The 11,486-nt window shown below is 37.8% G+C and overlaps 2 protein-coding genes and 1 pseudogene across 2 annotated transcripts in view; all 3 read left to right on the top strand.

Moving 5' to 3' along the window:
- Positions 1 to 1,590: 1,590 nt before the first annotated feature.
- LOC118339304 (olfactory receptor 1468-like) lies at positions 1,591 to 2,463 on the top strand. Its single transcript, XM_035676884.1, is given in 1 exon segment — positions 1,591 to 2,463. A coding segment is annotated over 1 exon segment (873 nt).
- Positions 2,464 to 3,597: 1,134 nt separating this feature from the next.
- LOC118339302 lies at positions 3,598 to 8,368 on the top strand (annotated as a pseudogene).
- A 1,101-nt stretch (positions 8,369 to 9,469) lies between these two features.
- Positions 9,470 to 11,486, top strand: part of LOC118339301 (olfactory receptor 8I2-like) — a 5,260-nt gene continuing 3,243 nt past the window's right edge. The window contains 1 exon segment of the mRNA XM_035676881.1: positions 9,470 to 10,225. Within this exon segment, the coding sequence (XP_035532774.1) occupies positions 9,470 to 10,225 (756 nt within the window).

Genomic DNA, 11,486 nt, shown 5'->3' with positions numbered 1-11,486 from the left:
CACATTTAATGTGTTTTCAGCCATATGTTGCTTTCAATAAATCTGTAACTGATCATAAAATGTGTAGCTTCTTTCACATAGCTGTGTCTCAAAACTTATTTTGCATGAGTTGTGGGGAATTGAGAGTGAAAGTGAGAAACCCAGGGAAGAAAGTAAAGAAGAAGTGAGATTAATTAAATAACAGATACATAAATTAAAGGTCATCTGGGTTGTGTCTGCTACTGCACCACTATCCTGCTCACTCAGAAATATTAACATATAATCTCCAATATTATATCATCATCATCATCATCATCATCATCATCGTCATCATTTTGCATCATGTTGAATATTATAGAAATTTAGTTCCATGAGTTTGATCATTCACCTTATTGATAGAGATAATTATTCATGGATGAAGATTAATGCCATTTCAACTGAGATTACATATTAGCCATAAACATTGTAGTGGAACTGGTAAGTAGATAAAAACAGTATATTTTAAGGTAACAAAAACACAACAACAACAATGCCTATATTTAGGTGATTATACACTAATGAAAACATACCGATGTATGTATGTCTGTGTCTAGGTCTGTGTATATATATTATGGTCTTAATCTCTAGTTTCAAGTCTTCCACGCAACACAATTTTTAAATTATTGTCCAATTTAGAGTAAAATAGACCATAAAGCAGGGTATGCTTTTGGCCGTAGCTACTTCAAAGTCATTTGAAAACGCAAAGCACAAAACTCAGATCAAACTGTCCAACTAGGCAGTGCTGTTCAAATATGAATCAAGATTATGTCACTGTGTTGCCTATTTCTCACATAAAATCATTTCAGAAACATATTTTAGTGTACTGTTTATCTGTAATACAAGAATTTTGTGAGCAGGCGAGCCGGCATTGTTTACTGCTACAGATGAGTTCTTGCAGTACGTCACCTCTGCTGGCCCTGACAAACCATCACGGTGACGACCATAATGCCAATGTGTTAATCTACAAAGCAATCCGTGACGTCACAATGGCGCCTGTCAAATGCAAGTCAAATATGAAAGTAGATTGTAGATTTCAGAAAATGCTAGCCTACTTTTGAGTGGCTGCTTATTTTAAACATTTGTCAGTAGCTGGTAGAACTTTTTAAAAAGTTAATTTCCCACCCTGCAGCTACACTTAGCAGCAGTTAGTAGTTAGCGTACTTTAGCAAGAAGCTAGCTATCTGCCTCTCTGCACCTTGGTTCTGTACTCTGTCGTCAAACTGGGCTTTTTTCAAGTTTAATAACACTTTTGTCGTAGAAGTCGTAGAAATGTTGCTGAAAACTAAAATTTAATCTGTAAAGATTTGCCACGGAAATTTAGCGCCACCTAGGGCATAATATTTTATTAAACATTTGTATCATACTTATTTCAGCATTATTTGTTTGCTTAAAACAATAAGCTGTAAGTAATTACACACCGTGATTAGTGTTCTACCTCACAGTGTTAGGATCTCAATATTAGAGGACATGATTTCCTGATTTGAAGATACAATACTGAAAGATATAAAGAAGGTTTAAGGCTTTTTTTTTTTTTTTTACAAGGAATCTCTAGTTCAACCTGTTATGAGTGAAATGGAAAATTAAACTATAGTGTTTCACTTTAACCTCACCATGTTTGCAGACATAGGGTATTACCGCTATCCAGCATTTGTCCTGTGCCTCCTGCTGTTTGCCCTTATTGTCTTTGCTAATCTTGTTATAATACTGATAATATCACAAGAGAGAGCACTTCATGAGCCCATGTATATTTTTATTGCCTTTTTGTCTGTCAACTCTCTGTATGGTTTGAGTGGTTTCTTCCCAAGATTCCTCATGGACCTTCTGGCAGATACTCATTTAATAGCACGTCCTGCTTGTTTTACTCAAATCTATATAATTTACACATATGCCTCCTATGAAATGATGATTCTTGGCATTATGGCATATGATAGATATGTTGCTGTGTGCCATCCTTTATACTATAACAGCAAGATGACCCCTAAGACAGTCTGGGGGTTGACAGCTTTAGCTTGGGTCTGTCCAGCCTTTTCTTTAGGAATGTGTCTTTATTTGACCATCAGGCTTCCTTTGTGTGGCAACAACCTTGTAAAAGTATACTGTGCCATCTGGAATATTGCTAAACTGTCATGTGTTTCCACTTTGATCAACAATATTGTTGGCTTTCTGGTAACCACATATATAATAATTATTCCCCTGCTTTATGTTTTGTATACCTACTTTCGAATTATATTATTATGTTTGCCACATACTATTTCATTTGTCAGTTATTCCCTCTGTTTATTTTTTGACGTTGCCTTAAGTCGTGTTAATGTTGAAAAGCTAAACCCATTGTTAGCTGTAATTTTATCATTGGAGTTTGCAATTGTACCTCCAATTCTGAACCCTTTTGTTTATGGCCTGAAGTTACAAGAAATAAGAAAACACATCGTCAGTGTCACTCTCTGAAACTCTACTTAGAAAGTCACAAAATTATGTATATTCATATTATGATGTTTGTGAACTATTTTCTTTTAAAGCAGCATGGTCTGTCTCTGACTAAGGATTTGTGAAGTCAAGTACCAAAAATATGAACAGATGTTGCAGAATATTTGAACTATTGTACTGTTTTTCAGAAATACAAACCCGAGTCTAGGAAACCTCTGGCTTACATCAATAGACCAAAGTGACGGAACCATTGGATTGCATGTTTGGACCTCATGGGCCCCCTGCCCCGTACTTCCTTGGGATACACCCAATTACTTGTTCTGGTACACTATTATAGTCGGTGGGTTGAGTTGTTTCCTTCAAGTAATTCTACTACTTCCACAATCAGTAAGTATCTACAGAAGGACGTCTCAATTCTGACTGGCTATCAAGTAGTTCAAGTGAAACTGTAATTTAAGTCATCTATCCCAACATCTGGTAGGAACCATTGGCTATTAAGTTTGTATTTCACAAAGAAAGGGGAAAGTGTTCATTATAGCAATCATTCCCACTAGACGTTAAATGTGTTTCACGATATGGTTATTTCAACACCTGCTGTGATAGACTCAATGGCACAGAGTTGTGTTCGTGCTAAGGGGGCCTAGCTAGCATTAGCCAACAGTTTTGTGGTGACGGCGATGATTGTTATCATCCACTGCAATGGGTGTGTTATCTAAGTACTCTGTACAACACTCATGACTCAGAGTAACTAATAAGTTCATGGAGTCTTGGTTTAACATAATGCAGTGCTCAAATCACAGTTGGCACAAAAAGCAAAAAGCAACGGCTGTTGTCTTGTCTGATTGTTTCACTACTTGTCCTTTGCTCCATCAGACTTCAGATCAGATTTTCTATAAAATGTCTATGTTTAGAAGCAAATACTATACATCACACAACAGCAACATCCCAGATTGGAAGCTTGAAGTCCCATGTGTACAATGTCATTGAGTGTTACTGCTACAAAATAATATAAACCAATGGTAACACATCAGGTTAGGGATGGGTAGAGACAAAAAAAGCATGCCCCTTTTCCTCCCCACAAATTAGTTTGTGGTAATGCAATTTCATATCTGTGCAGTATTACATCTGAAACACGGTAAACTGTAAGATTCTGTGATGGATAATGTTTCAGTTATTACTATGTTTACTCTGTCTGGGTTAAATGGGACAACAAACTACAGAGTTACTCTGTTTGCTCTCACTTTACTGTGTTACTGTGTGATTTGGTTGGTAAATGTGACCATTATTGTGACAATTATTATGGACAAAAGCCTTCATGAACCCATGTACATCTTCCTCTGTAATCTGTGTATCAATGGACTTTATGGGACAGCAGGATTTTATCCTAAATTTCTCATGGATCTTCTATCCACCACTCATGTAATCTCTTACGCTGGATGCTTCCTGCAAGGTTTTGTGTTGCACTCTTCAGTCTGTGCTGATTTCTCTCTTCTAGTGCTAATGGCCTATGACAGATATGTGGCTATATGTCGTCCTCTGGTATACCACTCTGTGATGACTATGCAAAGAGTTTGTGTGTTTTTGTTTTTAGCTTGGCTTGTTCCATTTTACCTGTTGTTCCTGAGCACAATAACCACATCAAGACTGCAGTTATGTGGCTCACACATACCAAACACATAACCGCAAGAAATCCCTACTGTATATAATGTTTTATTGATTGGTAAACAAAGCCTTGTTCTGCCATCCATAGCAAATGTTTATTGTTGCCACAGCTTTTAATTATACTTTTTGTTCTGGTTCTGTTATTTTTGTTGTTTGGGATCTTACATATATATAATCAGAACAATGCTTAACATCCAAAGAGAAACAGCAAGAGTAATTTATGCAGACATGTTGCGCCACATTTATTCTGTTTAAATTATTTTTTTTCGGATCTCTGGCTTTTGATCTATTTTATATGTGCGATTTTGGCGTCAAAAGATAATATCACAAAGTGTTGAGAATTTTATGGCCAATAGAATTTCTTGTTGCCCCTCCCAATTATAATCCCCCTGATCTATGGTTTCAAACTGACACAAAATAAGAAATCCGATTTCAAAGTTTTATGTGTGGTAAAAGATTCAGCTTTTAGACAAAACTTATGAGTTGGTCTGCCAAAAAGAAGAATCCTGTTTGTGTCTGTCATGTGATTTGGGAGAAATACTTCTGACAATAATAATTGTATTGTTGTATCAGTAAAACAATGTGACAGTTATACTTTGACCCACCAAAGGTTCAGTTTTTAGAACAAACTGAAAGAAAGGCAATGTAGTTATTTAGATGGTCGGCTGGCATAGAAAAAGGCAACTATATTTCATCTAACAGTTATATATTTAATGTTTCCAAAATCACGATGTGTTTTCAGCCATGTATTCCTTTCAATAAATCTGTACCTGATCATAAAATGTATACCTTTTTTTTTACATTTTAGATAGCTGTGCTTCAAAACTGATCTTGCATGAGTTGTGGGGAATTAAAAGAGAAAGTGATTCAAGGAATTAAAATTTGAAAATTAAAAAGTAGGTATGTGCATTTCTATTAATGAGACTGATGCGATATAAATCTCAATGCATTGCCAATGTGATATGATACAATGCACCCCAATTGCAAAGCAGTGCAATTTTACACAGTTGGATTTAATACGATACCAAATTATATGATGCTATCCAATTCAGTATGGTACATAGTTTGATTTTATTACTATTATTATTATTACTTATCATTACTTCTACACACAACAAACCATAGATTAATTTAAAAAGTGGCCTTTATATTTCACATCTTTGTTTCTATTACCACAGCTAAATAAGCACTAATTTATGCTGCTTCTTTTTTTTTCCTTTTTTACAAACAAGTCCTTTGTGACCCAGTCTTTGACAAAAGATAAAATAGAACTGGGCAATAAAACCGGCCCTGGACCTAGCCTGTTTGTTTTAAATTGTATAAAGGTAAACTAGTATTGACAGTTACAGACTGCTGTAAACACTAGTCTCATCATCATAACACCTCACACCCAAAATCCTTACATACAATCTAAAGATGACATCTGGACAACTTTTGATATGTTGAACAAATGTATGCCTCAGTGGCTGTTAAACAACAAAGACACAAGCGGGATGAATACTGTACGTCTGCAAACTACATTCTCTGTTATTGTTATACTGTCTTTAACATACGTTTGTTTTCACTTTAATTGAGTAGCCTACATAGAACAAATACAAAAATACCCCAAATAAATTCATTTTGAAATAACATTATGCACACAAAGGTGCCATGACCCGGCACGTGAGCCACGATAAACATCGGGAGATACATGGTTTCTAAATTGAAAGGTGTACAGGTTTATGGCTTAACATACAAGAACCCAAAAACATACTGAAGTTATGTGGTGTGTTAACATCACTGTGTCAGCAGGTGGATTAGTGAGTAGGTAATCAATGGATGTTGTATAATATAAACGGACTGAGACAGCCAACTCTTAAATAATGCTGTAACCAACCTACTTAATAAATGAAGAAATTATTTATAATTTAATCAAAAACATCAGAAAGCTTCTGGAAGTTAATTTTCATACTGGAAAGAAATGCATGCAAACTAAAGTAGGACAGCATATTAAAAATCTGAAATCCAAGGGTAGTCTTTAGGGCTGACACCTTGTGGTCGGTTCTTTGGTCAATATGCTGTCATCCAATCAAAATGTCAGTGGTCTTTAGTAGAGAAAAGTCTCTTCATCTGTTATTTCAGGGACAGAGGAATATGTGCAAACCTGATGTATGTTAGAAATAACATACGAATCTGGTACTGTTTTAATAATCTTATGGTTTAATAGACAAAAACACCTATAAGTCTATAAGTCAAAATGCCCCTGTTTTCACAACTTCAACTGGCAGCCTGGAGACTGTAGGACTTAACTTACTCAACATTTACTGAACTCCAAAGTAACTGACACATTGTCAAATAACCAGCAAAAATATTGACTTCAGATCCCAGCCTCAGAGGACAGAAGAGCTGGTTGGATTAACTTTACTTTTGATGGCAAGAGATGTGTACATTTTATTACGGAATGCTGTAGAGTAACAATGGCTCTTACAATGGCTCTTAATTTAGGAACAGTTCTCTGTCTGTATTATGTACTTTTTAAAGTTATCTTCTGCCTGAAGCTTGGCCATTGAGTCCAAGAGTTATAGTATACAGTATTGCTATTCTGAATTTACATTCACACAAAGATGTAAACATGGACTGTTTCCTTGCTTGATTTTTTTTAGCTCTTTTTTATCTGTGTACTTTTTCTACTGCAGAATGGGGCTGTTAGTCAAAACGTGAAGGCTCTGTGAATATAGTTCGTCTTCAGGTCTTTAAAGTTTAGATCGTAAATATAATCTAAACAATTTAATTTGGGTTTCTTTACATAGATTAATGAAATGAGGTATAGGTCCAGTGTGTATATTTTTTAAGTTGTCTTACATTCCTGAAAAACAAGAAGGCCTCGCGACCCCCTGTTAAGCTTTGACGACCCCTAGAGGTGACCCCCAGGTTGGGAACCACTGGTCTTTGGTGTTCATGTGTTGGGGGAGTAGCTTTAGAGGGAGGTCTGAAGGGACGGGATGGGATTTTACCTACCCCAGGCATAACATGTTATTTTTTAAATTTATTTAAATCCATTCATTCATTCAATCGGCTAAAAAGGGCCGTGCTCAGGGGGAGGGTCTGGGCTGGCAATGGCAACCCTGAAATCAGGCACCTCTAGTGCCACCACATTATCCTTACCTCTTCTATTCACTCTGTCTTTCAAAGGCTGTAGCAGGCTCTGCATGACATTGTTTTTATTTGACTCAGTCTCCCCCTGTATCCTTGTTTCCACTTCTCACTTGCCAAGGCCCGTGCCACCTGTCCATCTGTCAACCAGACGCCGTCAGACGTTTCCACTGCTCCCAGTGACCTGACTCCAACATCCACCTGCTCACCTGTTCCTCAATCCCCAGTTACACTCTCCAGTATTTATACTAGCTAATCTCCACTTGCTCCTGGCCGGATCGTCAGATGTTGCTTCAAGCTTTTGCTTTCTAGCCTCTCTACCCTAAAACCTAAAATCTAAACCTGAACCTGAATCTGTACCTATCTATCTACCTATACCTAGCTTAGTGGGATTTTTTGTAGTTTGTTTTCTTTTTAAATCCAGATTAATAGAACCTTGAGTACTTTTATCATATTTGTCTATATACTGTGTTGTTTGTAAAATATGAGACAAGCTGAATGTTTACGTCTGTTTACGAGTGTGCTAGCTGGAGGCCTGCCATGTTCTGACTGTATCTGCTAAATTTATAAACCTTAAATTGACCAGTGAAGGAGCCACCCTCATGTATGGCAGCTATCCTTGATTTGGTTTGATCTTGCCATTTTTAGGGAGTATCCCTGCGTTTGAGTCCCCAGAAGAAGTTGTGGTCCTGAGGCCATCAGCTTTCTTAGCTGCCCAGAGCTTCGGCATCATAGCTGCCACAGAGCCTCCGCTGCCCAGCACCATGACTGACCATGCAGGCAGTCACCAGCCCAACCTGCCTTTTTCATGGACTGATTTTAGAGTGAGTAAAGATGTTTTTTATGGTGAGGAGTCCCTCACAGTATTTTGGAAGCGTGATCCTGAGTTTGCCCACATGGTAGCAATCTACAGATGGAAGTACCAAACTAGCTCTGCTTTACCTCGAAATTGTTCCTGTACTGTAGCTGTCCCTTGTGGATGAGCAGCAGTCTTTTGTTTCCTTGGCACTCCAACCGTTGATCTCTGGTCTTGACCTTCTTCCTGCTTTAGGCCTACCGGCCTCCAGAAAGGTTCCACCTCTTCTGTCTGCCTCCAGAGGGATTTCGCCTTAGTCGCTGGTCTCCAATGTGACTCTGCCAGTATGATCGTCTCATGCTTTTAACTCAGACAAACTGTAACTGAATTTGCCTGGTTGCCTGCATTTGGATCCTTGCTGCGTCATACCCATCCTAGGACAGTACAAACTGACCAGATGGACTTGCATTGCCTGCCATTTTTTTATTGAGTGACCAAGTAAATCCTTCTAAATGAAGAACCAGACTTCCTTAAGTCCTCAGTTTGCCCAAGAAGTGTCATTCTTCATTCACTCTAGCCACCTCTGCATCCATGCCGGCTAAAAACAAACATGATTCCCAGTCTTCTAGCCTCCAGCCTGCATCTCAGTCAGCTAGCCTGAGAATCTTTAGCCTCTGGCCTGCCTCAAAATTGGCAAGCCTCTTGATTGTTAGCCTCTGGCCGGCTAGCCTTCCGCTTCACTGTCCTGAGCCAGTTAGCCCACTTCTTGAACTTTAGACTTAAATGGAAAAGTGGAGGAGCCACCTTCAGCCATCTTTGATTGGGTCTGGCCATGCCATTTTCAGTGATTACCCTGTTGTTGAAGTACCCAGAAGAAGTTGTGCTCCCTATTGGCTTTTTCAGCTGCCTAGTGCCTCAGTCTCACAGTTGACCATCACCACAGAGCTGCACAGCACCACAGACCCTCCTCTCCCCAGCACAGCTACTGACTAACAGCCAGAACCCTGTGCAGCAACTTCTGCCATCCAGTCAGATACGTTGGCTGTTAATGAGCACATTTAAATGTCGGTAATTGCTTATTTAATTATAAAAAGTAATATTTACATTTATACATGACGTTACATTTCTAGTTACTCTAGTAGTAGTAGAATTACAGTAACCTGTTACTCCCAAGACTGCTACCAACATTCAACCACATCATCATTGGGCCGATGGATTGGGCCATGTTCACGTGCTCATTATCTGTTTCTCTTATGAAAGGATATGAAGTGATATCAGACTGACAGTTCAGGCTGTTAGGGACGGACAGACAAAGAGCTAGATGTCCATTTTAGTAGTGTTTCCAAATGCAATTTCCTTTCTCTAGTGTGATAGAATAGTTGTTTTAAATATTTAATGATTGTAGAATTGTAAAAAAAATTATTTTCTTTTTTTAATATGGATAATGTTTCGTTTACTATGTTTACTCTGTCAGGGTTAAATGATATAGCAAACTACAGAGTTACTCTCTTTGCTCTCACTTTACTGTGTTACTGTGTGATTTGGTTGGTAAATGTGACCATTATTGTGACAATTATTATGGACAAAAGCCTTCATGAACCCATGTACATCTTCCTCTGTAATCTGTGTATCAATGGACTTTATGGGACAGCAGGATTTTATCCCAAATTCCTTGTGGATCTTCTATCCACCATTCATGTAATCTCTTATGCTGGATGCTTCCTGCAAGGTTTTGTGTTACACTCTTCAGTCTGTGCTGATTTCTCTCTTCTAGTCCCATCCTCTCACTAGTGCTAATTGGCCTACGAAGGACTATGTGGCTATATGTCAGCCCGTCCATTGCCGTACCACCACCACTCTGCCTGATGACCTATCGACAGCAACAATTTGTCTGGTTGTACTTTTTGCTCTGGCTTACTACCCTTTTTTTGGCTGTTTCATCCAGGTTCAATAACAACATCAACTCCAGGTGTGTGCGCCACACACATACCGAAAAATGCTACCTGTAATAATTTTTTGATTGGTAAAACTAGGCTTGTTCTGCCTCCAATAAGCAAAGTTATCCTTCTTATTCCGTTTCAGCTTTTAATTATAACCTTTTATTTTGGATTTTATTTTTCATTAATTATGGTCCCTATGTACTGTCTGATCAAAAAATGCAAACTCCAAAGAGAAACAGGAGTAAAATTTATGCAAACAACATGATCCTGCCGCGCATTTATTCCTGTTTATTATTTCTTTTTGTATCTTTGGCTTTTGATTTTATAATGTGGCGATTGGCTCTAATGACTTATCACAAAAGTGTCGCAATTTTATGCGATAGAAATTTCTCTTTTTATTCCTGCCAGTCATAAATCCCCCTCATATATGGTTTTCAAATTGACAAAAATACAGAATAAAATTATAGGTTTTTATGTTGGGTAAACGTCCTAATCCTGTTGGCATCCCATCAATCTATTGTGTTGTTTTTCATAGTGATGCTGTTTATACAAATCACAAAACTTTATATTCTTATCTTTAACATGGTGTATGTATTTCCAGTATCAACTAAAATCATTGTCTTACTCATCACAGAAAGTTAAACCCTTGCTTAGCTTTGTTGTTATGTAAACAGAAACTAAAAAGCACTTATTGCCTGGATTAAAGAATCATATTTTCACTATAAACTAGTGGTCGCTCCAACGCTCACAGATGTGATATTATGACACCCCCTAACATTCTTCGTACTTGACCTCCCCATATCCGTTTCTCTTCAAATATTCTACTGCATAACTTCTACCAATAAAGTGTAAGCATTTTAAACCTTCAGTCTTTGAGAAACAATACTGGAGCATCTCATTCCCAATTAGATATGAGTTAATTTCTTCTTAGTATTAGTTTTCAGTTTAAGTCTGACAGTCGCTCAAAACGCACTTAAGACAGCTGATCACCGGGTACTTTCTCAACGTAGACAGCGAGATGCTCATCAGGGCCACCGATCTTTACTCTTATGAGTACTCATACCACATACTACCCTAAGGTTGATGGAGACTGGGTTTCCTGTTGTAACTCTATTAGGTTTTCAATTTCTCGTATCAAGGCACTCTGGATTGAATATGTTGCGACTGTATTCTCATCCCTAACTTATCTGGTTGTGCCACAAACAGCTGACTACTTATTGTCAGCCTGTTTTTGTTACTTTTTTATCATGGCTTATGATCAAAAAAAACAACTTTTAGGAATGAATTAACTAAACAAACAGAATCCTATTTCACCAATACTTAAATCCCCTGCACCACATTTCAAGTTGGGCGCTCAAAACCACACTGAGTTATTACGTCCAATCATTCACTTTTTGAGTGGTTTAATTATCGCTGAATGAGTGCACAAACATTTTTGGAGGATTAAGTTACTTTAGCTCTCGTTTCTTTATCAACGATATTGTTGCGATTTAAAGTGCTTGGCCATTGGCGAC

The sequence above is a fragment of the Morone saxatilis genome, unplaced genomic scaffold, assembly GCF_004916995.1.
Source record: "Morone saxatilis isolate NCDOM2014 unplaced genomic scaffold, NCSU_SB_2.0 Contig5, whole genome shotgun sequence".
NCBI classification, from domain to species: Eukaryota; Metazoa; Chordata; class Actinopteri; family Moronidae; genus Morone; species Morone saxatilis.
This window is presented reverse-complemented; position numbering and strand designations above follow the sequence as displayed.